This window comes from Girardinichthys multiradiatus, chromosome 7, assembly GCF_021462225.1.
Source record: "Girardinichthys multiradiatus isolate DD_20200921_A chromosome 7, DD_fGirMul_XY1, whole genome shotgun sequence".
In the NCBI taxonomy this organism is placed as follows: Eukaryota; Metazoa; Chordata; class Actinopteri; order Cyprinodontiformes; family Goodeidae; genus Girardinichthys; species Girardinichthys multiradiatus.
In genome coordinates this window covers 13,451,818-13,479,104 of record NC_061800.1, presented here as the reverse complement: position 1 = coordinate 13,479,104, position 27,287 = coordinate 13,451,818, and the positions used below count along the sequence as shown (strand labels likewise).

At 38.7% G+C, this 27,287-nt stretch overlaps 1 protein-coding gene across 2 annotated transcripts; it reads left to right on the top strand.

The window, feature by feature from the left end:
- On the top strand, positions 1 to 27,287 carry LOC124871075 (interleukin-1 receptor type 1). 2 transcript variants are annotated; one of them, XM_047370067.1, is made up of 11 exons: positions 1 to 148; positions 7,126 to 7,336; positions 7,443 to 7,611; positions 9,940 to 10,114; positions 11,292 to 11,360; positions 11,546 to 11,672; positions 12,524 to 12,663; positions 12,801 to 12,947; positions 16,956 to 17,120; positions 20,666 to 20,854; positions 23,784 to 23,882. In XM_047370067.1, exons 1-11 carry the CDS (start codon positions 82 to 84, stop codon positions 23,813 to 23,815), a joined length of 1,491 nt encoding a protein of 496 aa, XP_047226023.1. In that variant the 5' UTR covers positions 1 to 81; the 3' UTR covers positions 23,816 to 23,882. The 2 variants fall into 2 exon arrangements, with proteins under 2 accessions (XP_047226023.1, XP_047226022.1); XM_047370066.1 differs by lacking the exon at positions 23,784 to 23,882 and adding an exon at positions 26,604 to 27,287 and having other exon boundaries at positions 3 to 148.

Below are 27,287 nucleotides of genomic sequence, written 5' to 3'. Positions count from 1 at the left end.
GACTCAGAAAAGAAGTCATGTTGAAGGAGACACTTGGGACTTTAATGAATCTAACCTGTTAACATCCCACAGGCGAGAACAATGGCAGCAGGAGGCTGGGTCTGCTTCCTAACTGGACTTCTGTCTCTGGCATCTGCTGTGGATCACAGTGAGTACTGATCACCACATCACCATGAGGATTATTCACACTAAAAATGGCTTCTAACACAGGAGTGAGTTGTAGAGCCAGGCTCTGTCTCTATAAGTGCTAACGTGTAACAAGTCATGCAGTTGTTGGATCCAAGGATGTGCTGACTCTGAAATTTGGCTGATTTCAGTTTCAGTAGTGGTTAAAAAAACACCTTTTTTATATATCTGTTGTTTTCAGAGGCAGTTACAAGGAGGAAAGTATCAAAACTGTAAAAGATTTAAAGTTCTTGAATATGACTTTATTTGTTAAATAATAAACTAAAAGTACAAGTTCTGACCATGAAAGATTAAAAGTCTCAAGAAGACTTGTTAAATGATAAACTCGAGGCAAAGGTTTTAAATAAGAAGAAAACATTAACATTATCTTTTCTTTCTTTAAAACCAATTAAACAGATAGTTCAGAAATATCTCATCATACTCAAATTACATTTTTGATGTGGTTTTGATAAATAAGGCAAGTGGGAAAGTGAGTTTATCAGAAGAATCTAGTTAAAAACCTTATTATCTTAACCTTGTTATTTTTATGCTCTCGAAGAAAACAAAATATGGCAAGTCAGTCTTTAACATATGTACACATTCTGTGCCATGCAGAGATTAGCAGTATATACAACCATATAAATAATAGCAAATGAGTATAGCAATGAACAGAGACCGCCCAGTTAAACTGAACCAACAGATGAAAGCAATATACAGTAGCTGTCAAAATTGTTCACACCCCTGTTTTAAAACAATTAAATCACAGTAAATCCTTTTTTCTATTTACTTTTTCCACCTTTAAATTGACACTTGTCCTGTTCAGTTCAGCTGAAAGTCAAATAAATCCATTAGGAGTAGAAATTTAAACAAGAGTAAATGTAAACTAGCTGCATACATGTGCACACTCTAACTAATACTTTTTGGAAATAGCTTTAGATTTAAATTCGGCATTAAGTCTTACTGGGTACACACCTAACATAAATTATTAACTATGAATAAGCAAAAATAACATTTAATTGTCCTTGTAGAATCTTTCTACTTACATTCTTACATTCTTTGACTGTTCAAAACTCAGTTTAATGATATTGCATTGCAACCTTATGAAAACAGTCTAAGAATTATGAAAAGCTTTACTATAGCTAGAAACACAGCAGAAGTGTATTTTAATTTTTTTTCTGGGTGTTAGGACCTTCAATGTTTTGAGGCAAGTGTTAAAGCACTGGTCAACCTGGATTAAATTATTTTATGGTACTCCAGATGATTTCAAGTGCTGGAAAATCTCTACCTTGAAACAAAGAGGATTCTTAACAAGTTCGTTAAAGTTAATCGATCTATCAACCTATTCAACTAGATCAATAGTTATCTTAGCAATATTTATTTAGCTCATGTTTCTGCTAAGTTAAGAAAGACAAAGGGATTGTTTTCAGAATGGATTTTGTGGGGGATGTGGGTGTGTGTCTGTTGTTTATTTGGTGGCAGATTAGCAGGGTGACATTCAGGCAAAAACTGACAATGATGTGATCTCACTGGTTTTTCCAGTTCTTGAATGATGTCTTGTAATAATGACCAATGATTATTATAATAATATTTGAATTCCCAGAAACATTGGCGAACTATTTAGCAGATTGACCTTGTTTAAAACCACGTTAGCTTCTGTGTAATTTCCACGAGTATTATGTCATTTTGTATATCAGTTGGCCCCCACCCACCCTCCCACACACTTGTTGCACCTGCAGCAAAACTCTCGATCTGCAGGAAATAATACCTTCCTGCATATACGTAAAACAAATTAAGACTTAACTCATCAGTGAATCGTTAGGTGAGTATTGCATGTTGCTTTTTATCCCATTATACAGTAAGATATTTGCTGCATGAAATAATTGTTTCATGCTGCCTCCTCTGATGAGTAAATAGGGTACAAACTATAAAACCCACTTCTTGTACTATACAGGAAGCCCAAAAGACGTCAGAGCACAGCATGAAAACTTGAAATTGTTCACACAGGAAGACGTGCTGTGACTAAAGTCAGTTTTTGCATTCATTTTGATCTTCTATTTAACATTGTTTCAGATTTGCAAAGCTCTCTGTAGGTTAGAGGTACAAATAAATAAGAGGAACTATCAAGGAAAATTGCACTATATGATCCGGCAAAACTGATGAGCCTTATTACAAATGTATTACAAATTTAGTAACAGGCAGAGTAGTGTACAATAATATAACAGAAATGGAAAATGGGAAAAGAATAAGTGAATAGACATGAAGATATTTTAAATATCTTCCACATATGAGAAGGGAAACAAAGTTCAAAGAAGCAGTCACACACCTTTGTTGGTGACGCTCGCAGAAATGCATAAAAAGCCTTATAAATTAATCCTTTATTGAAGGAAAAATCCGAACAAAGTCCAACCCTGAACTCAAGTACTTTTCAAGTACTATCTCATGTTACTCTTGATAACATCAGATTAGTGCACGCTCTTTACAATCTCGTTACCTAATGTCTGTTTCGTTTTAGAAGTCGCTCCAGTGCAAGGTGTTCCATTGATAATATAAGATGTTTTTTTGTTGGACAAAAAAACTGAACGTTTTTCTTGTTGTTTTAAGAACATCTGCATGTCATGTGCAGAGCTGTGCAATCCAGAGGAGAAACACAAGGACAAATCAAACAGCAATGGTAACACAAGATGAGAGATGTTAGAAGCATCATGTACAATTTACTGATATTTTAAAAAGAGCCACAATTACACACAATGAAAAGTATTTGGTGTACTGCCTGGCAAATCAAAATCAGAGCCTTTTTAGACTTGGAAAGATTTTTAGATTAGCCTTTTGAATAGTGCTTAAGTACAGCTGAATACCCTGAACTGTTACACATCTACAGTCATATTCAATAAATCAGAATATGTGTTCTAATGATGATGGTTTGTTAGTACCTATTAAAAATAATCTTTAAGAAGACATTAAACATGCTTTCATTAGGCCCACATTTCTTTATAAAACACGTTTTTTATTGGTCGAATTAAATATTCTAGTGTTAATTGTGGTGTTTTTATTAGCTGTAAATAAAAAAATATAATAATTAACAGAAATAAAGGCTCGAAAACATCAGTCTAATTAATCTATATAATGTGTTTCACTTGGTGAATTGAGTTTCTGAAATAAATGAACTTTTCAATTATATTCTAATTTATTGAATAAGTCTGTAAACTGCCTCTTGATCCAAGAGTAAAAAGTGCTTGCTTTGAGTAAGGACACATATCTGACAGTCTGGAGCTAGATGCCATAGAGAGGAGCATTAACTGCTTCCAATATTTAATCGGAAGGTTAAAACAGACAAATCTAATACAAAACTAATATAAAACACACCTCTTTCAAAATTTCAGGGGGTTATTTTAATCAATCTCCTTTAATGAGATACACATCCAGAAAAATTTGACTGAAAAACGAAAAAATCTGTTTGTGAAAATATAAAAACATATAAAAGCTGCACCTAACTGGCTGTATGAGTGTGTACACCCCTAAACTAAAACGTACATTTTTGAAGAACCTTTTGATTCAATTTGCGCATTCTTTCTTCTTTGATAGAATGGTGTGTGAAAGCTGAAGGCATTGCCTCTTGCTTTCTTGATGTGGTCAAAGGTGTTCCCCAGGGATCAGTTTTGGGGCTGGTATTATTCACCTTTTGTATTAAAAATCTTTTTCAAGATGCTTTGAACACTAATTTTCATTTTTATGTCAGTGACATTGTGATGTATTCCATTGGATCCACAGCTCAGCAGACCCTTTGTCAGCTCCAACAATTCTTTAATACTGTTCAGCAAACTTTGTGCAGTTCTAAACTCAATACAAAAAAAAACAACGTATATTTTTTTCCAACTCCAAATTGAGTTCTTTAAATGTCCTATCTATCACCACTCTTGAAGATTAATCACAAGCCTAAATAGACCATTGGCATATTTTCATCTATTAATCTATGCTTTGCCTTCTCTCCTTGAATCTAACATCTTTGATTATTTAGAAGGTGTAGGATCACTGTATTTTAAAAAAACTCACAATAAGTTGGGATAAAAATAATTTGAGTACCTCACCTTTTTGCTACAGAATGAGTTTCATTTGAAGGAACTTGTGACTGAGTGAGTTCAAAACAAACACTTAACATTTTAAATAGTCAAAGATCTGAATGTAACAGTTTTTATTGATGAATTATTTATTTACACTGATGGATATATTATTGGACTTTTTATTTTTATTTATATTTTGCTGATCACTGATGTTTCATAATTTGTAAAATGGTATGTGTAATGTCTTTTAGTGCTATTTGTTTAGGTTACCCTTGTAAATTTGATTTTAAATTTCAGTGGGTCTTTCCTGGTTAAATAAAGTAATAATAATAGATGTCTATTGTCATCCTACATCTTTACTTGACACTCTACCTTGCAAAAGTTCTCCAAATCTGTCAGACTCTAAAGACATCTCTTGTCCACGGCCCTCTCGAGGTGTTCTTAGTAATTTGCTGACAGAGTTATTTCTGGACTCTGCCTATGCCATTCCAAAACTGGATTATTTCTTCTGGCAAAACCGTTCCATTATTGTTTAGGATGCATGCTTGGACTCACAGTGATGCTGACATTTAAAAACCTTTTTAACTTCAGTTTTCTAAAAGACACTTGAAGATTTAGGTCAAATCTGACTGATATTTAGTCGTAATCATGATTTCATCCACCTTGGAATCTCCCTGCAAACTATGGCTTAAAGTAAAGAATGCAAATGTAAAGACAACACTGGGACAACTGAACTGTCTTTCAGATTCATAAGATTAAATTAAGTAATTAATGGCAGGCATTACAACCCGCATCAAAGGTCAAAACAAAAAGGAAAAACACCATGTATACAAGTTCTGAACATGACTTTTTTTTCAATTCAAAATAAATTTTAAATTTAGGTTTCAATAATGAGGTGCAACAGTCAGTCAGATCAGAGGTGTAAGGTGTGCATGAGTCCAGCATGTATGTATAAGTTGTAAACGACATACGCTTAGAGGTCTAAAGTTTTATAAATCATCATATCTCTGGAAGAGAGCGGAGACACCTTAGTTGGCAGGCAGAGTATAAATGACTGAGGGATTCAGATGTGGGTAGAGAGGCCGTCTTGCACTTAGAAAGTTGTAGGTTCCAGTCCAGCTCCTCCTCTTGCATGTGTCAATGTGCCCCTGGGTAAGGCACCTGCCTGGCCAACTTGTGTACAGATTTGTGTATCGGTGTATTAATGTGTGCTTGAGTGTGATTGGGTCAATTGTAAAGCATTTTAAGTGGTCAGTATGACTAGAAAGTGCTAAATTCAGTCCATTTACAGGGACACCATCAAGGATTGTAACATAGGTGTGTAACCAAAAAGAATGAATGCTACACTAATATCAGAAAGTGCTTTAACAAAGTCTTATTTTAAGGGTGCACAACAGGTCATTGCAGCTTAATAATTCTTCACATTTTCTCCTGCACTTGTTAGTTTTTCAGTCGATCAGATTAAGAGACAATGGAACTTTTTTGGCAGATTTTTGCTGTGGTGTCTAGACTCCACAATCCTTTAATTCCCACAGAATACACAGAGAATATGAAGCTCAGACTTTAAAGAAAAGTGACAGAAAATGCTAATTTGTGTAAAAGAAAACGTCAACAGGCACAAAAATGTTAAAATGTGTTGTAATCCTTTGCACATCTGTTTGTAGGACTAAAGATTGATTTTTACTCTCATTTTCTGCCCCATCATAGTAGTCTTGTTCTAATTTTATAGCATTGAGTTTTTATATAATTTACCTGTGCATCTTGTGAGTGGTTTGGTTATTTTCTTTTTCTGTCATGGTAGAGTTTTTTTGTCTGTCCAAAAAAATGTCTGCTAGGTTACTTGGTCTTGCTATTTGTTTTTGTGATGCTTGTGATATTGGCATTTCCTATGCATTTTTAACGTGACTTTTTGTGTTAAAACAAATTGTTCCACATTGGTGATTTGTTGTTACCTGGTAGTTTTGAATATCTGACATCTCATTGGTCTTTTACACTTACTGCAGTACTTGGAAGTTCTCTGGGTGTGTGGATTACAGTCACAATAACGTCATCGCTGTATTTAAAAAACAACTTTATAGGTAAAAAACTGTACAAATTAACAACAGATGAGCAAGATTCTGTTGCAAAGACCACCAGAAGAAAACTGCCCCTCAAAATCGTGAAGCCAAAGTGTGAATAACAATAGCTCCAGATAGATAGATAGATCCCATTCTTCAACCAGCATTTGTCGTGAATCATCTCATGTGGTTGTGTCGGTCACTCTGGCACAAACAGCACAGCCGAGCTGATCCCAGAAGCGTTCCATGGGGTTGAGACTAGGCCTGTTGGCATTTCATCCTCTTAACCAAATTCTGGGAGTAGTCTCCGGTAGACCCTGCTCTGTGGGGCAGACATTGACATTGTGAAAGATAGAGCTCGATCACTGAGGAGCGAGTGGAGATATTGGATTGCCTCTGGTTGCAGAATCGCGTCTTGATATGTCTCTACTTTGAGATTGCCTCCAAATATGACAAGATTTTTTTTCTTTCCAGAAAGATATATGTGCCACACCATTACACTGCCTCCACCAAAAGCTGGTTAGCATTAGCAGACATGACTTTAAAGGTTTTTTGCTTTTTTTATGGGCATGCTCTACACTACTACTACTGCACTACTTAACCCACAGATTAATTTTACTTACAAATTTACCATCATAAAAGGGAAAATAAACATGCATGGTGCTGTTATTGACAAGAAGCATCGTTCTACTTTTAAAAAATTTAACTAAACGCACTTTTCCTTACTTTTTGTACATATATATATATATATATATATATATATATATATATATATATATATATATATATATATTCATACATGCAGCCCTAAGTAACCACAGGCTTCTGTGCACTGCCTCATTCAGACCACCAGGGTGAGGCAGATACCTACCATGTGAGTGTTGGTCACCTGTTTTTGCTGAAATGCCAGCCAGCTGATGCTCATTCCGAGATAATGTGGAGCAGAGGAGACAGTGGCAATGAGAGCCTGCCCACTGGAGTAGAGGTCAGAGACGGGTTGCTGTGGTTTCAGCCCGTGCAGATAACTCATACTGGAAGCTATATCTGTGAAAAAAGGTAGAAAACACATCATTTTTTGGGTACTTTTAACATACACTGTTATGAATAGCCTTAAAAGAATAAGCACCTTGAGTCGTTTCAGTGTTTGTGATTTTCTTTGTAGGAATGAAACTACATCATCAAAAAGAAGATTTAGAGTTTTAGTGTCAAGAAAAGACTGCCCTGATCCAAATGAGAACATCTCAGTTGTAAAGAGAGTAAGAGACGGTCTGCGGTGCAAACAGACTGAGATCTTCAGACTGAATCTCACAAGGAAAATCCGATGGATGAAGGTATTCAGCTCTGCAGCATTTACATTGTGCACATCTGCATTTATGTCACAGAAACCCATATAGTCAACTGACACCACTTTACATCTTTTAAATGGTTTCCTGTAACAAGATAGATTCATGACTCATACATCAGTCTAGCAATGCACTGGTACTGTGATACCATAAGTAGTTATCAATGACAAAAAATGTATTGGGATGTGAACAGCAAATGTCAGCAGAACTTTAAAGTTGTTTCATAACTGTGGCTGAAAGCAAAACTTTGTTTTGAGTTTTTTTCATCATATCTAATGTTTAATGGCATAATAAGCACAACACTGCCCCCTTCTGTTGATACCTTGTTCAAAGCATCTGCACACACAACACATACAGGTCCTTCTCAAAATATTAGCATATTGTGATAAAGTTAATTATTTTCCATAATGTCATGATGAAAATTTAACATTCATATATTTTAGATTCATTGCACACTAACTGAAATATTTCAGGTCTTTTATTGTCTTAATACGGATGATTTTAGCATACAGCTCATGAAAACCCAAAATTCCTATCTCACAAAATTAGCATATCATTAAAAGGGTCTCTAAACGAGCTATGAACCTAATCATCTGAATCAACGAGTTAACTCTAAACACCTGCAAAAGATTCCTGAGGCCTTTAAAACTCCCAGCCTGGTTCATCACTCAAAACCCCAATCATGGGTAAGACTGCCGACCTGACTGCTGTTCAGAAGGCCACTATTGACACCCTCAAGCAAGAGGGTAAGACACAGAAAGAAATTTCTGAATGAATAGGATGTTCCCAGAGTGCTGTATCAAGGCACCTCAGTGGGAAGTCTGTGGGAAGGAAAAAGTGTGGCAGAAAACGCTGCACAACGAGGAGAGGTGACCGGAGGAAGATTGTGTAGAAGGACCGATTCCAGACCTTGGGGGACCTGCGGAAGCAGTGGACTGAGTCTGGAGTAGAAACATCCAGAGCCACCGTGCACAGGCGTGTGCAGGAAATGGGCTACAGGTGCTGCATTCCCCAGGTCAAGCCACCTTTGAACCAGAAACAGCGGCGGAAGCGCCTGACCTGAGCTACAGAGAAGCAGCACTGGACTGTTGCTCAGTGGTCCACAGTACTTTTTTCAGATGAAAGCAAATTCTGCATGTCATTCGGAAATCAAGGTGCCAGAGTCTGGGGGAAGACTGGGGAGAAGGAAATGCCAAAATGCCAGAAGTCCAGTGTCAAGTACCCACAGTCAGTGATGGTCTGGGGTGCCGTGTCAGCTGCTGGTGTTGGTCCACTGTGTTTTATCAAGGGCAGGGTCAATGCAGCTAGCTATCAGGAGATTTTGGAGCACTTCCTGCTTCCATCTGCTGAAAAGCTTTATGGAGATGAAGATTTCATTTTTCAGCACGACCTGGCACCTGCTCACAGTGCCAAAACCACTGGTAAATGGTTTACTGACCATGGTATCACTGTGCTCAATTGGCCTGCCAACTCTCCTGACCTGAACCCCATAGAGAATCTGTGGGATATTGTGAAGAGAACTTTGAGAGACTCAAGACCCAACACTCTGGATGAGCTAAAGGCCGCTATCGAAGCATCCTGGGTCTCCATAAGACCTCAGCAGTGCCACAGGCTGATTGCCTCCATGCCACGCCGCATAGAAGCAATCATTTCTGCAAAAGGATTCCCGACCAAGTATTGAGTGCATAACTGTACATGATTATTTGAAGGTTGACGTATTTTGTATTAAAAACACTTTTCTTTTATTGGTCGGATGAAATATGCTAATTTTGTGAGATAGGAATTTTGGGTTTTCATGAGCTGTATGCCAAAATCATCCGTATTAAGACAATAAAAGACCTGAAATATTTCAGTTAGTGTGCAATGAATCTAAAATATATGAATGTTAAATTTTCATCATTACATTATGGAAAATAATGAACTTTATCACAATATGCTAATATTTTGAGAAGGTCCTGTACAGGGCCATGCAAAAGTTACATAGTCCTTGAACTTGAAAGAGTTCAGTGCCTTAGATTTTGTTCTCGGTTCTTTTTGACTTTATGGATTATTCATCAATGTGTTCTTGGAGTAATTTTGATAGGCCAGTCATTCTCTGGAACTCTGTTCCATTTTTTTTTTTTTTTGGACAATGCTTCTCACCTTGAATCATTAGATTTTTAAAGCATTAAAAGTGGCTTTGTCACGCTTTCCTGACTGAAAGAATCGCTCAATGGCTTTGTTTTTTCAATTTTGTTTTAGGATTCTCAGGAATAACGGCAATAATTAAATTTGTCATCATCCTGTAAAAAGTGAAAGTATTGTGTTTGTTTGTAGGACTGTCAGCCAGTGCAGCTGGATGAGGAGTCCATCTATCTGAATGTAGACGGTTTCATGAGGCTGCCGGCAGTGTCGGAGAGAGATGCAGGAAAATACACCTGCCTGATAGACATTACTGTAGATGGCCAGAATTACACTACAGCACGAAGTATCCAGCTGACTGTTACAAACGGTACAGCAGATCTTAAATGTCTACACAAACCAGTTAAAGTTATTGTGATACATAAAATGTGACCATGATAAAAAACCTTTTTTCACTTTTTAATGTGACATACCCATGTCAGTTTGTATTTAAGAATGAAGGCATTTCCAAAAAAACATTTTTAATGAAAAAAAAATTGAATATCTTTGCTGCCTAAGTATGTAAACACTTAAACTATTACTTTGTTTAGTTGATTTAAGAATTCAGTCTTTTTGTGGTAAAGGTCTGTGTGTACATCCTGACTTGAAAATAATTGTCCACTTTTTACCTCTAATAATTTATCTGACTGTGAGAACAGTTTTTTGTTCCGATGTCTCTTGAGGTGACCCTGCAGATTTTCTTTCAGGTTTAAACCTGAAAGCATTTTAAACTTAAATTTTCTTTTGCATGATTGATTTGAGTGTATGTTTTGACTCATAGTGGTAATGAAATAGGAAATCTCTCTTCAGCTTTCTAAAAGGCACCTGAAGGTTTTGATTTAAAATCTAATCCTAAATATTTGGAACTATAACTTAGAATTAATTTAATCCTCCTGAACAAAAACCCCAGTTCCAAAGAAAGGTAAACCCAGAACATGATGCAACCACCACCATGTTTCACTGTTCCTTTGGTGATGTGTTGTGGTGATTTTCTGCCAAACATACTTTTGGATAACAGTCAAACAGTTCAGGTTTTGGCCTGCCATGGTTGTTTTCTGTGGAATAAAAGGTTTCTGACATGTAACTCTATTCCTTAGTCCAGACAAATGGACAGTACAGACATTGTTCCTTGTGGAATACCGCTCAAGTTTCCTAGTAATTCCAGCAGGCCTCTACATGTTGCCAGTTTTCCATTTGATAGATACATAGATATAATGATGTGATTGTTTCATTCTTGAGCAAGTGTCAGGAATAACCCACTACAGCAAGTGACCATAATTTCAGGTTGGTAAGATTCACCATAGCTGTAGACAGGTTTGAACTCAAGAAGGCTAAATGCTAAACCTAATTCATAAAATGCTGCAACAACGTTTTAGTTTAAGGATGTGCACACATTTATACCACCAGGTTATGTTATATTTTTCCCCCAGCAAAAATATTTTTTTGTTGAGTTGTAAATGTCACATTAAAGGGGAAGTAGTTTTAAAGGTAGTTTTCTGCTGTGTTAGGTGCTCCAGAGGTCTTTCCAGAGCTCCATGTCATAAGCCCTCTAAACGATGTGGTCATAGTTCAAGTGGGTAAGTCTCACCATTAGTGAGAATCTCTACAAAAGTGACACTAATGCATTCTGATTTATAATTTGTCATGATAAATCTTTGGTCCTTAAGCACCTTGTTTTGTTGAGTCTTTGCAAACATGATAAGTTAGGAGAGTAGATTTGTCATTGATCTTCTGCTTGTTTTCTGCTTTACTTGACAACCAGGTAAGAGAGCAGAGCTGCAGTGTTTAGCCTACACCGGCTTCAGCGAGGATACAGAGATTTTCATGTTCTGGACCATTAATGGCACATACGCTAGCGACTACACAGGACTGAAAGAGTCCTGGACATTGTGAGTCCCTGCATCTTCTTTCTTTTTTTTATGTCCTGTCTGGAAGAGTAGCACTCAGAATTGTTTTCTGCGTGCCAAGAAGAAGCCCAACAGATTTATGTTCAAAAGTGGAGCATTTTGGCAAAAAACTTTATTTTTTGTGTACCTGTCCCTGAACTCTGTGATGAGGGTGTCCAGGTGGACCTGCCTCATGTTCAGGTCGCCCGCCGGTACTCTGTGCCTCCTTGGGACAACCTCCGGTCACCCGCCTGAAATTTGGGTTTTATTTTCTTGCACGGGCTTCCAACACGTCTGCTTATGTAATTTGATCTCAAGCTAAACCTGGTTATCACAGGTTAAATAGACATGTCAAAAACGTCCCAGCTTAGAGATGCCCAATATTAACATTACTCAATCTCATGCTAATCAATGCCACTCTGTCTGTGCTGATAAAGATTTACTCACCTTACCTTGATGAATACTAGAAGTTGCTTCAACAGATCACAGCCTCCCCTACTTTTTGATAATTTTTTTCTGCCCTCCTGTGGTCCCTTAGCATTGAGTTTTCATCCTCAGATGATAGTTTATCCTGAAATATGGTAACGTAGCCTGTGCTGGTACAATTTAATATCGGCAGTTTTACACACAAAATACACACATAATCACAACGGAGGTGCATCATCAACAACATGCATAAATACATCAAAGACTAGACTTGTCCCACAAAATGTGTTGAATTTCTTCATATATAGACCAACATGTATGTACATTTGATTCACCAACATATTATACATAGCAGAATAAGAAACTGTCCTTTTTAATAAATAACTATTAGGGTGCATGTTTTGGATGACTTTTTCTGTCTTTTATAGCATTCATGACAGAGGCAAGGTGTATGGTCAGTCAAATCTGTCCATCTCCATAGTTCGACATGAGTTCCTGAATGTCCCCATCAATTGCCACATCTCAAGCCCGGTTGAAGAGAAGTTTGGCAAGGCCTGGCTACAGGAAGGTATTTGCTTGAAATCTCTGGAACAGGCAAAGTAATTACTTGACAACCAGTCTAACCAGATAACTTGTTTATTCTTGTTTATATGCTCCCTAAGGCTATTGAGTAACTGTTTATATGTGTCTACCTTTTATCCTCAGCTGACCACGGTGTGTTCTACATGAATGTGGCTATCTGCCTCAGTGCCCCCATTACCCTTCTGCTTCTGACTGCCTTCATTTTTATCTGTAAAGTCGACCTGATTTTAGCTTACAGGAAACTGACTACAACATTTTCCAAACAACAAGGTGAACAATTCTTCTTCTGTTTCCTCACGGTATACAATTGAAAACTGATTTTTACCTATGCTGTATGAAAAGACACAACCTTTTTTTTCCTCATTGTCTGACATTAACTCGAAATAAACTCTTCCAGTTTAAGATCAGTTAGGATGAACAAAATTATTTCAATTTGCTAAATGCCAGAATAAGGAGAGAATCTTTCTATTACTTTCTTTAAAATCAAAATTTACACACATTAAGAATATTAACCGGGCTTCCGGTGGGACGCGAAGCAAGATGGCAGCATAAGACTGAGCTCCCGTGTCGAGGAAACGAAAAAACCTCCCTAAAACAAAGAAACTAATTAAAACACGATTCACCCAGACACGAAATGAGTGGAGGACATAGGCAAAGAAGTATGAAGAAAAAAATGCCCAAAGAACACGATTCTGAAGCCGAACAAATGGAAGAAAAAAGTGGTGACTCGAAGCAGCTCCAGGCCGTGTTGGAATTCAAAAAGGAGATGAAGCAGGACCTCACAATTCAAAGATGAATTCAAGGACGAGGTGAAGCGAGAATTCAATGATTTCAAATAAGAAATTATAAGAACAGTGACACAAAACCACGCAGAATTGAGGAAACCTCAAGATGTCAGCGAAGCGCAGGGCCGTATAGCAGAGCTGGAAGAGTGGAATACGGAAGCGAAGGACGCCATTCTGAATTTGTTAAAACAGCAAAGAAAACTACAAGAGAAGTTAACTGACGTGGAGGGTCATGGTAGGCGCTGTAATATAAGAATCTACAATGTGGCTGAACAAGACAACAAATTGGTTCGAGAAATGGTAGAAGGTCTCCTGCACCGGGAGCTGGTGCTACCGGACGGAACCGAGCTGCAGATCCAGCGGGCTCATAGAAGCCTCGGAAAGAACCCACCACCAGGTGTTAATCCGAGGTCCATAGTGGTCAATTTTCTCAAATATGAAACCAAAAAATACATTCTGACCAGGCTTGGAAAAAGAAAATCGAAGTCGAGAGAATACGGATATTTTTTGACCATGATTTCCTCACCGAGGTAATAGAAAAACAAAAATCCTGTTCCGAGATTAAAAAGGCTCTGAAAGAACAAAAATCCGCTTCCAGAGACCAATGACAAAAATACGGATTCACTGGTTGGATGGGGCCAAGATTTCTAACAGCGCGGAGGAGGCAGCAAAAGACACGAGGGGACAAGGACTGAAGATTCAGGACAAAAGTGGCACCGGACCTCCACTGGAGGAGAAAATCCAGAGGGCGCTACCATGGCAGCGCATCGGGAAGGAATGGAGAACGGACTGCAGGACCACCACTACAGAGGACACAGGCCGGAATGCATGGAACCGAGCGAAGGAAAAGCTGCAGGAATTTAAAAGATGAGGACATTAAGGGCACCGATGTAAATAAATGGTCTATGGATGACGGCCCCAACGTTGACCGTTTTCTAGGTAAAAGGGTAAGAAGCTGGAGATAGTCTATTAGGGCCGATGGAAGTAATCACCCTTCCCGCCCCTTTGGAAACAGGGGGTGAGGGTTGGGTCTTCAGACTTCTCTAAAGTTTAGACTAGACCCAACAGGGAGAATCAATAAACAAATGACTGTTGGACTTATCAGGCAGGTCGGGAAAACTTATGGGTTTACCCAAAACCACTAGAGGGGGCCCTTTGTTTATGAAAGGTCACCCCCCCTCCCTTACCAGCAGGGGGACAGGGCCTCTTGGGAATTTGGCCCACTCTTAGTTTGGAGTTCAGACTTTTTGTTAATTTAATGTTTGTTGATAGGTCGTTGTTTGGTGGAGAAGGTGTGAATCAAATTAAGATAGATAAGTAATGGCTTATGATATAACAGTGGTCTCATTGGATGTTAACAGTTTAAATAATATTAAGAAGAGAGATAAGGTCTTGACCAAATTTAGAAAAGAAAAAGTGCAGATTAAATTCTTTCTCCTGTTCATTAGGGCAGAAGCATAAAAGGGGAGTTATGACATTGATTTCGAATAATGTTCACTTTGAATTGTTCAAGGAAATTAAGGACAAAGAAGGAAGATATCTATTGATAAAGGGAAAATTGGAAAATCAGTTGATAACATTGTTTAATGTATACGCTGGATTTGATCGATGAGGATCAGACTGGCTTTATCAAAGGAAGACAAACACAAGACAATATAAGAAGGACTCTACATATCATAGAGCACCTACAAAGTAGAGGGGATCGTGCAATTCTAGTAAATATAGACGCAGGGAAAGCCTTCAACAGTGTAAATTGGAATTTTATATACAAAGTTTTGGGAAAATTTGGATTTAATGAGATATTTGTGAATTGTATTAAATCAATACAGGTCCTTCTCAAAATATTAGCATATTGTGATAAAGTTAATTATTTTCCATAATGTCATGATGAAAATTTAACATTCATATATTTTAGATTCATTGCACACTAACTGAAATATTTCAGGTCTTTTATTGTCTTAATACGGATGATTTTGGCATACAGCTCATGAAAACCCAAAATTCCTATCTCACAAAATTAGCATATTTCATCCGACCAATGAAAGAAAAGTGTTTTTAATACAAAAAACGTCAACCTTCAAATAACCATGTACAGTTATGCACTCAATACTTGGTCGGGAATCCTTTGACAGAAATGACTGCTTCAATGCGGCGTGGCATGGAGGCAATCAGCCTGTGGCACTGCTGAGGTCTTATGGAGGCCCAGGATGCTTCAATAGCGGCCTTTAGCTCATCCAGAGTGTTGGGTCTTGAGTCTCTCAACGTTCTCTTCACAATATCCCACAGATTCTCTATGGGGTTCAGGTCAGGAGAGTTGGCAGGCCAATTGAGCACAGTGATACCATGGTCAGTAAACCATTTACCAGTGGTTTTGGCACTGTGAGCAGGTGCCAGGTCGCACTGAAAAATGAAATATTCATCTCCATAAAGCTTTTCAGCAGATGGAAGCATGAAGTGCTCCAAAATCTCCTGATAGCTAGCTGCATTGACCCTGCCCTTGATAAAACACAGTGGACCAACACCAGCAGCTGACACGGCACCCCAGACCATCACTGACTGTGGGTACTTGACACTGGACTTCTGGCATTTTGGCATTTCCTTCTCCCCAGTCTTCCTCCAGACTCTGGCATCTTGATTTCCGAATGACATGCAGAATTTGCTTTCATCTGAAAAAAGTACTGTGGACCACTGAGCAACAGTCCAGTGCTGCTTCTCTGTAGCCCAGGTCAGGCGCTTCTGCCGCTGTTTCTGGTTCAAAAGTGGCTTGACCTGGGGAATGCGGCACCTGTAGCCCATTTCTTGCACACGCCTGTGCACGGTGGCTCTGGATGTTTCTACTCCAGACTCAGTCCACTGCTTCCGCGGGTCCCCCAAGGTCTGGAATCAGCCCTTCTCCACAATCTTCCTCAGACAATAAAAGACCTGAAATATTTCAGTTAGTGTGCAATGAATCTAAAATATATGAATGTTAAATTTTAATCATGACATTATGGAAAACAATGAACTTCATCACAATATGCTAATATTTTGAGAAGGACCTGTACGTCATGGGGAAAGAACATTATGAAGCAATATTGGAACAACATCTCAAGAGATCACCCAGGGCAGTAAAGGTTGGGCACAAATGGGTCCGCTTCAGCATTCAGTTAAATTAGTTACGAAGTATCTTAATCACAACAAAGTCAATGTTTTAAGAGGCCATCATAAATCCCTGATCTCAGTACAGAAAATTTGTGAGCGGAGCTAAAAAGGTGTGCACGAGCTACAAGCCTGACTTGGTTACAGCAGTTGCGTCAGGAGTAATGGCCCAATATTCCAGCAAACTATTTCAGAAAGGTTTAGTCTAATTTAATGTCATAAAGTGAGAAGAAAAGGTTGCCTGTCTTTTTATACATTGTATGTAAATATCTGGTGTGAACTGTATGCGTTTTTTAAAGTAACTGATTATGAGTTGCAAGTATAGTCACCAACAACAATCACTCTGTTCTAACAGTTGCAGATGGGAAACTCTACGATGCCTATGTGAGTGTCGGCCAATCTGCCATGCTGAATTTGGATGGTGTGGCCTGCTTTGCTCTGCAGATCCTGCCTAAGGAGCTGGAGCAGAAACACGGTTACTACATGTACATCAGAGGACGAGACGACTGCCCTGGAGAAGGTCAGGAACACAAAAACATTATGAAATGGGAATGTAGAGCACAAACAAATATTTAAATGTTTACAGACTTGACCAGCAGAAAGAGTAGTAAAAATATAGTTTCTTGTAAAATTGTTCATACTCTTTGAACATTTTCAAATTTTGTTACATTACAACCACAAACTACAAAAACTATTATCATGCTCTGTACAAATATGGTCTTTATGGAAGAGAGGCCTGAAGAAAGCCCTTGAAAAAAAAATCCATTAGAAGCTTTGGTTAAAGTTTGCCACAAGCAATGTAGGGGACTCAAAATACATGTGGAATAAATTCCACTGTACCCCTGCCAGCAGGGGTACAGTGTATTTTGTTTCTGCCCCTTCACAAATGGATTCTCTTGTTGATAGTGTTACTTCATCATTGCATGGTGCATTAGACAATGCAGCCCCCTTGAAAAAGATGGTCATTATTCATAGGAGACTAGCTCCTTGGTTTAATTCAGAGCTGCGTACTTTGAAGCACAATGTTAGAAAATTGGAGAGAAAATGGCGCTCTGCATACCTAGAGGATTCCTATTTATTTCGGAAAAATAGCCTACTGTTGTATAAAAAGACACTTCGCCAAGCCAGAACAGCTTATTTCTCATCATTAATAGAAGAGAACAAGAATAATCCTAGGTTTCTCTTTAGTACAGTTGTTAAACTTACACAGAGTCGTAGCTCTGTTGAGCCGTCCATTCCCTTAGCTCTCAGCAGTCATGACTTTATGGGATTCTTTTTAAATAAAATTGATTCTATTAAAAACAAAATCATTGGCATACTCCCGAAGATGATTACTTCATCCTCAACAAGTGAGACAACATTGGAAATAACTGCAGAACCTGATGTGTGAACCTGTGTTTTGACTGTTTTGATCCCTTGGAGCTTCTGAGTTATCAGAAATATTAGCTTCATCTAAACCTTCAACTTATATGTTAGATCCAATCCCAACCAAATTATTTAAGAAAGTGTTCCCTCTGATTACCAGCCCCATTTTAGATATGATTAATCTATCCTTAGTAAATGGATATGTACCACAAGCTTTTAAGATAGCTGTAATTAAACCTTTACTTAAGAAACATTCACTTGATCGAGATGACTTAATAAATTACAGACCTATATCCAATCTTCCATTTTTATCTAATATTCTTGAGAAAATAGTTGCTAATCAAATGTGTGAGCATTTACACAGCAATGACCTGTTTGAAGAGTTTCAGTCAGGCTTCAGAGCTCATCATAGCACTGAAACAGCTCTGCTGAAAGTCACTAATGATATTCTTATGGCCTCAGATAATGGACTTGTGTCTGTTCTGGTTCTGTTAGATCTCAGTGCTGCATTTGATACAGTCGATCATAATATTCTCTTAGAAAGGCTGGAATATGCTGTAGGGATCAGGGGAACAGCGCTAGGCTGGTTTAAATCTTATTTGTCTGACAGATTCCAGTTTGTTCATGTAAATAATAAATCATCTTTAAACTCCAGGGTTAATTGTGTAGTACCACAGGGTTCAGTACTTGGGCCAATTCTCTTTACTATATATATACTTCCAATAGGTACAATTATCAGGCAGCATGGGATACATTTTCACTGTTACGTTGATGATACTCAGCTTTACTTATCCATAAATCCTGATGAGCCCAACCAGTTAGATAGACAACAAGCATGTCTTGGATGACTTTAAATTTTTTGCTTCTAAATTCAGACAAGACAGGAGTTGTCGTCTTTGGACCGGAGTCTTTAAAAGAGAAACTGCTTAGTCAATCACTTAATCTGGATGGCATTAAATTGACCTCTGATAATAAAGTAAAAAACCTTGGTGTTATTTTTGGCAAGGATATGTCATTTAAATCCCATATTAAACAGGTTTCTAGGATTTCCTTCTTTCACCTCCGGAACATTGCCAAAATTAGAAATATCCTATCTAGGAGTGACGCTGAAAAACTAGTCCATGCATTTGTTACTTCAAGGCTGGACTATTGTAATTCTTTACTATCAGGATGTCCACAAAATGCAGTTAAAAGCCTTCAGCTGATTCAAAATGCTGCAGCAAGAGTGCTGATGAAAATTTAAAAGAGAGATCATATTTCTCCTACTTTAGCTTCCCTTCATTGGCTCCCTGTTAAATCCAGAATAGAATTTAAAATTCTCCTCCTCACATATAAAGCCCTTAATGATCTACCTCCATCATACATCAGAGATCTGATTGTTCCATATGTTCCTAACAGAGCACTTCGTTCTCAGACTGCAGGTTTACTGGTGGTTCCTAGAGTCTCTAGAAGTAGAATGGGAGGCAGATCCTTTAGTTATCAGGCTCCTCTCCTGTGGAACCAGTTCCCGGTTTTGGTCTGTGAGGTAGACACCCTGTCTACTTTTAAGGCTAGGCTTAAAACTTTCCTTTTTGATAAAGCTTATAGTAAGAGTGGCTTAGGTTATCTTGAGCTATCTCTGTAGTTATGTTGCTATAGGGTTAGACTGCTGGAGGACATAATGACGACTTTCACCCTCTTCGCTACATTCTTACACTACTCTTCAATTTTGCATTATTTGCTGTTATTTTAGCTTTTAACTCTATCTTCTCACTCTGTTTTTTCTCTTTCTAGAAGCTACACCTGGCCTGGTTCTGTGTCTACCTGTGACACCTTTCTGGAGGGGGGCATCGTCCAAGCTTCTGCTGGCAACAACTTAATGCTAACCCTCTACCGATGATCCTCATGACCATGTCTTTCAGTGTTGAACCCTTTCTCTCTCCTAGACATAGCTACTGACTGAGCTTCTACTGTGACTAACTCCATGTGCTCTCTTTCAGACTCTAACCTTGAAAACTGGCTCAGAGTTTATCTGTTCTTTCTTTCTAGATGAACGACTAAAGGAGCTACATCCATTAACATTTACTTTTCCTTCCCATAGAAAGTACTCCTGGATCAGTGCTTCTTTGTTCTCTTTGTGTCTCTGCTCTGTTCTCTCAAACCCCCAGTCAGTCGTGGCAGATGGCCGCTCACACTGAGCCTGGTTCTGCTGGAGGTTTCTTCCTGTTAAAAGGGAGTTTTTCCTCTCCACTGTCGCTACATGCATGCTCAGTATGAGGGATTGCTGCAAAGTCAACGCCAGTGACTGTCCACTGTCTCTACCTGCTCATCCGGGAGGAGTGAATGCTGCAAGTCACTGACTGGATGCAATCTGCTGGGTTTCCTTAGATAGAAAAACTTCTTATCCAATATTCAATGGTTAGGATTAATTGGAATGTATGTACCTGACTTTGTGAAGTGACTTGAGACAACATGTGTTGTGAATTGGCGCTCTATAAATAAACTGAATTGAATTGAATTAAAAGTTTCTATTTGACAGTTGTGGTTCTTAATTGATCACAAGTCTTCCACAGTAGCCTCAAAATTTCTAACAGACCTAAAACAAATGGCAGAAACAGAAGAAGACTGGCATATATATAAATAGACTATTATCTCTTTGCAGCATTTGGGTGTTACTTATTAGGTATAACTTGTTTGTTTTTCATCTGTAATGTCTTACAGCGGTCCATGATATCATAACAGCTGCAGTGCGCCAATGCCGCAGACTGATAATCATCTTGTCATCTCATGGGAAAACAAAGGAAACTGTGCAGCCCTGGGGGAATCAAAGCCAGCTGTTGTATGAGCAGAAAGTGGGCCTTCACGATGCTTTGATGCATAATGATCCCAAAGTTATTCTGGTGGAAGTCGGTAAGGACAGATTCATGTATACCATGCATGCACCCTAAGTGATTACTGTATCTCTGTGTGCATGTGTGTGTGTGTACTGCGCTACATTGACTGTGGTAAACAGTGAAACATAAAAGAGGAGATGTATATGGAGCTAAATTGGGGCCATAGAGTTTGTTCAAAAGAAAAAAAATGAAACCTGAAAAATAAAAGTTTGTTTAAAAGAAAGAAATTCGAACCTGAAAAAAAAAGTTTGTTCAAAAAGAAAACATTTGAACCTGAAAAAGTATTTTGAACCTGTCCAAGAAAAATGTGAAAACTGGAAAAAAGTTTTGCAACTGAAAAAAAAAAAAAAACATGTGAAATTGGAAAAATAAAAGTTCAAAACTACTTTTCAGGTTCAAGTTTTTTTTTCCAACTTGCAGATTTTTTTTCAGCTTCAAACTTTGGGCCCTGTTTTGGCGTGTACAGGTCCTTCTCAAAATATTAGCATATTGTGATAAAGTTCATTGTTTTCCATAATGTCATGATGAAAATTTAACATTCATATATTTTAGATTCATTGCACACTAACTGAAATATTTCAGGTCTTTTATTGTCTTAATTACGGATGATTTTGGCATACAGCTCATGAAAACCCAAAATTCCTATCTCACAAAATTAGCATATCATTAAAAGGGTCTCTAAACGATCTATGAACCTAATCATCTGAATCAACGAGTTAACTCTAAACACCTGCAAAAGATTCCTGAGGCCTTTAAAACTCCCAGCCTGGTTCATCACTCAAAACCCCAATCATGGGTAAGACTGCCGACCTGACTGCTGTCCAGAAGGCCACTATTGACACCCTCAAGCAAGAGGGTGAGACACAGAAAGAAATTTCTGAACGAATAGGTTGTTCCCAGAGTGCTGTATCAAGGCACCTCAGTAGGAAGTCTGTGGGAAGGAAAAAGTGTGGCAGAAAACGCTGCACAACGAGAAGAGGTGACCGGACCCTGAGGAAGATTGTGGAGAAGGGCCGATTGCAAACCTTGGGGGACCTGCGGAAGCAGTGGACTGAGTCTGGAGTAGAAACATCCAGAGCCACCGTGCACAGGTGTGTGCAGGAAATGGGCTACAGGTGCCGCATTCCCCAGGTCAAGCCACTTTTGAACCAGAAACAGTGGCAGAAGCGCCTGACCTGGGCTACAGAGAAGCAGCACTGGACTGTTGCTCAGTGGTCCAAAGTACTTTTTTCGGATGAAAGCAAATTCTGCATGTCATTCGGAAATCAAGGTGCCAGAGTCTGGAGGAAGACTGGGGAGAAGGAAATGCCAAAATGCCAGAAGTCCAGTGTCAAGTATCCACAGTGAGTGATGGTCTGGGGTGCCGTGTCAGCTGCTGGTGTTGGTCCACTGTGTTTTATCAAGGGCAGGGTCAATGCAGCTAGCTATCAGGAGATTTTGGAGCACTTCATGCTTCCATCTGCTGAAAAGCTTTATGGAGATGAAGATTTCATTTTTCAGCACGACCTGGCACCTGCTCACAGTGCCAAAACCACTGGTAAATGGTTTACTGACCATGGTATCACTGTGCTCAATTGGCCTGCCAACTCTCCTGACCTGAACCCCATAGAGAATCTGTGGGATATTGTGAAGAGAACGTTGAGAGACTCAAGACCCAACACTCTGGATGAGCTAAAGGCCGCTATCGAAGCATCCTGGGCCTCCATAAGACCTCAGCAGTGCCACAGGCTGATTGCCTCCATGCCACGCCGCATTGAAGCAGTCATTTCTGCAAAAGATTCCCGACCAAGTATTGAGTGCATAACTGTACATGATTATTTGAAGGTTGACGTTTTTTGTATTAAAAACACGTTTCTTTTATTGGTCGGATGAAATATGCTAATTTTGTGAGATAGGAATTTTGGGTTTTCATGAGCTGTATGCCAAAATCATCCGTATTAAGACAATAAAAGACCTGAAATATTTCAGTTAGTGTGCAATGAATCTAAAATATATGAATGTTAAATTTTCATCATTACATTATGGAAAATAATTAACTTTATCACAATATGCTAATATTTTGAGAAGGACCTGTATATGTGATTGGTTTTGAAATATAACATGCTTCACCGATAGAAGCAGCTTGCGTGAATACACGACGTGCATCTCAGTGGAGAAAATATGATCTTGACAGATTTGCACAGCATTTTAAGTCCCGTGTTGGAGTTCCCATGCTCTCAGCATAAAGCAAAAGAACCACCAGACCAGTGTTGCCAGGTGTACGATAATTATCGTATTTGTATGATAATTTTGCTCTTTGTACGATGTACAATCAATATTCCTAAAAAAGGCCAAATGTACGATAATTTGACCATTCCGTGAATGTGTGGTTGTAATCAGTCGTCATCAGCCTATCGCCAAAGTCTGTCGGAGTTTTTTTGTGAACCTTGAAGGCATCTGTGTCCAGATTCGGAAACAAATGCTGGAAATTCCAGCCAATCGTGCTTTTCTAAATGTGACCTTCGTGTGACATGATGCGTTGGCCTCAGAACAACGGCCATGATTGGCTGAATAGTCCACTGCGCCCGCCCATGATTGAGGAAAAGAAAAGAAGCAGCAGCAGAGCCCGACACTGTGGGGCTGCAGATGTTGATAAATCCATTCCGTTCTGACCCCACAAAGCTGCGAGTGTCTGTTAGACTCTATTCAACACATCAACGGACTTGTTATTTTGGTTATGACGAGTGTACGATAATTTCCCTCAAAATACGATAATTTTATGTCTAGTACGATAATCCTACATTTCTCACCTGGTAACTGCGCCAGACTAAGCGGCGGTATGAAACCAGATGCAAAACGAAGCCTGTATTTTCCGAATATCCTTGCATAATTAAGCCTGGACTTGTTTTCACATGGACTGGGCTCGGGTTTCAGTTTCTGGTGTATTTTATGCTCATGTGTTACAGATCAGCTGTTCGCCAGTGCGCAGCAGAGCTGATCTGCCTGACTGGAGCAGAGGAGAGGTTTGTCCGAGCTACCACACCCTGTTGGCGGTCAGACCTCTCGGAGTTCCTCCGGTCCTCGGTCCCCAGAAGCGATCACACTCTTATCTAACTCTGAGAGTCGTTCCTTTAAGAGTCAAACAGTTTCTAACTTTCAGCTCCTTTAATCTAAATTAGGAAAATAAATTATTACAGAGATCAGCGCCGTGGCTCTCGTGTCGGACCGTTGTAGTTTGTAAAATGATGACGAAGAGCCCCGAAAGAAGGTCACATGTAGTTTTATATCTGGCACTCCAATGCAATGGATGTTCCTTCCCTCAGTGTTTATCAGTAGACTATGTGTCACCATTGTGTTGTCTATCTGTAGGTTGTGTAGTAGCGGGTGTCCATCCTTAAACTAAGTGTGCTGTAGCTTTCTAATCAAACCAGTTACAGCCTGCTCCACCATCAAACCCAGTGCCCCAGCCACAGGTCATTCATGACAAACCTTGAGCCATTTATCCTTGTAAAGTGTGTCGATGAGCATTCTTTTCTAACAAAAAGGAAACATTAGAACTTATGTTTTATATCATTATGGTGTAAGTGGGAAAAACTGCTATGAGTCTTAAATAAAGGTTATCCCTAACAGGTTGATATGGCATAGTTTAGGGCACAATGGCCCAGAAAAATATCAGCACCCCAGAAATTGTTGCCTCTTGCGTACATGGTGTCGCGCTCACCCTGCGTCTGTGCAGGGCGGTGGGCCGGTGGTTCAGCTCATGGGCCGGTGGTCCACGGGCTGAAGTGAACCACCGGCCCTGGGTCTGTGAAAGGCGGTTATTAAAAACTAAACATTCACAAAATAAGAAATGCCTAAACCAGGGGTCCACCGGGGATTTCCCCGTTTGCCAGTTTGCCCCTGGCTGTGAGTCACTTCATTAAATGGAGACCAAACACGTTTTAATCAAAAATGCACCAGAAACCGAAACCCGAGTCCAGTCCACGTGAAAACAAGTCCAGGCTTAATTATGCAAGGATATTCAGAAAATACCGGCTCGTTTTACATCTGTTTTCATACCGCCACTTAGTCTGGTGGTTCTTTTGCTAGATGTTGAGAGCATGGGAAATCTCCAACACGGACTTAAAATGCTGTGCAAATCTGTCAAGATCATATTTTCTCCACCGAGATGCGCGTCGTGTAATCACGCAAGCTGCTTCTATCGGTGAAGCATGTTATCTTTCAAAACCAATCACATATATAGAAAATATTGTATTACAGATAATCCCAGTTCCCACGGTCCCTGAATACAACAGCTGGGAATATGTTGTTCAGCCGCTGTGTTGAGCTGTCAGTCATGATTCCGCACCCCCGTGAACTGAGGCCCCGCCCCCCACACCAAAACAGGGCCAAAAGTTTGAAGCCAAAAAAAAAATCTGCAAGTTTGAAAAAAAAAAACTTTAATATGAAAAGTAGTTTTGAACTTTTATTTTTCCAGTTTCACATTTTTTTTTTTTTTTTCAGTTGCAAAACGTTTTTTCCTGTTTTCACATTTTTTTGGGGGAGGTTCAAAATTATTTTTCAGGTATAAATGTTTTTCTTTTGAACAAAACTTTTATTTTTCAGGTTCAAATTCTTTTCTTTTGAACAAACTTTATGGCCCCAATTTAGCTCCATAGAGCAGCAGATCTGAAAAATAAAAAAGACATAAAATATTTTAAAACATCCTTATCCCCCTTTGTAAAAATTGCTGGTTTTCTACTTGTTCAAAAAGATCACTGCAGCTTAAACAGCAGCGATAAAATCAAACCTTCAACACACAACTCTAATTTGCCTAAAATTATAATCCTTTTCAGTGAAATTCTTTTTTCTAAAACTTTGATCTGTCAATACAGATTTTAAACAATTTAATCTTACTACAATGAATTCCAAATATCTTTCTCAAGCCCTTCTGACATGATATAGACACAATGATGACAGAGTTGACATTTTGAACAGCTTTTTAGCACCTTATATTAGTGATCAGTACAGGCGTCGTGGCTAGCGTTACAAATCAGCGCTCTCTGAATATGACTGTAAATTCTTACATTGACTCTGAGACGTCCAAAGGCTACCAATTTGTCCATATCTAATATGTTCCATGACAAAACGAGGTGGAACAACTCTGTTTGCACTGAAAGCTTGAGAATATTTTTCCCCACTGAAAAAAGTTATTCAATTAAAGTCGGATTTTTCTAAATCTTTTAGTGTGAGATCATTCCATAATAAAAATGAGTTTATTGTAAGGCTTCTCCAGAGGTGTCTATAAACATGACCTGTACAGTAGCTGCTACCATTCATTGTTCACTGATTTAAGAACAGATTTATCAATGTGTTCGACATAATCTGTTGTCATCTTTTGTATTATGTTCAATCTGCCTATGATTCTGCACAGCATATTGTTAAATCTTCAGTAGGGTTCATTGGATTAAAATATTCTAAAGCCAAAGAACTGCTGTTTTATCTCACAGTTTGAGAAGAATCAAGTAACTTGACTCAGAAGCTTAAACCCCAGTATTTCTATTTTCTGTCTAAGATGCTTGGACAAAAATAAGGTGGCTGCCAGCATGTGCCTTTTAATTTGAGAGAAGTATGGGTCTTTTCACAAATGTGTTTTTCTCAACCTTATATTTGCAGATTATATCTGCATGAAAATGAAATTGGAAACATTTAACAGTGCATGGAAATGTGAAATCTGTTTAATGTATAATTCAGATGTTTTACCACACCAATTCTCATGCGGTCATCCTTTTGTTCTCCTCTGCCAGACGGTCCTGTGGATTACAGTCAATTACCGGAATCACTGAGCTATATCAAAAGGAAACAAGGAGCTCTGGAGTGGAAAAACTCATTTGTTAAAACTAACAATCCAACTCAACTATACTTGAAAAGAAACTTCTGGAAGAACCTAAGGTGTAACATGCCAGCTGTATCTGCAAGAAGACTGCAAAGTATTACTTGAAGTGGTGAATAAGCTCAATTTATCCAGGTTTACGGATGGCATCCATCAGAATCTTCAGTTTTCAGGACTCTCTGAGACTATTTTTTAAGTTGTCCACACATGGAGACAAGGCATTTGAGCTATCATTCATCATAATGTGGATGATTTATTTTAATAACGTACACTTTTGTAAAGTACCAGAACCGGTCCACTTACCATACTGACTCTTGCAGTTCACACAAAGATCATCAAGCGATAATGTGGCAAATCTTAAATGTTTTTCACTCAATGTGTATATCTCTACAAGAACCAGAAGCTGACTTTGCATCTTAATTTCCTTAATTTGCTTTGATTATATTTCTGTTTCATGGATTAGGCCCAAACGTTTGTCACAGAGCAAAAAAATAAATCAGATTTCAATTATATTCTTTATGCCATGTAAGCGTTGTGTCAGACAGGTTTTTGCTGAAAACAATGGCTTGATAATAAAGAGTTGTGTGGCTAGATTGAA

Coding starts and splice junctions, on each gene's coding strand:
- LOC124871075 (XM_047370066.1), top strand. CDS start 82: ATGGCAGCAGGAGGCTGGGTCTGCTTCCTAACTGGACTTCTGTCTCTG. Junction 149..7,125: donor GGCATCTGCTGTGGATCACA/GTGAGTACTGAT, acceptor TGCCTCATTCAG/ACCACCAGGGTGAGGCAGAT. Junction 10,115..11,291: donor CCAGCTGACTGTTACAAACG/GTACAGCAGATC, acceptor CTGCTGTGTTAG/GTGCTCCAGAGGTCTTTCCA.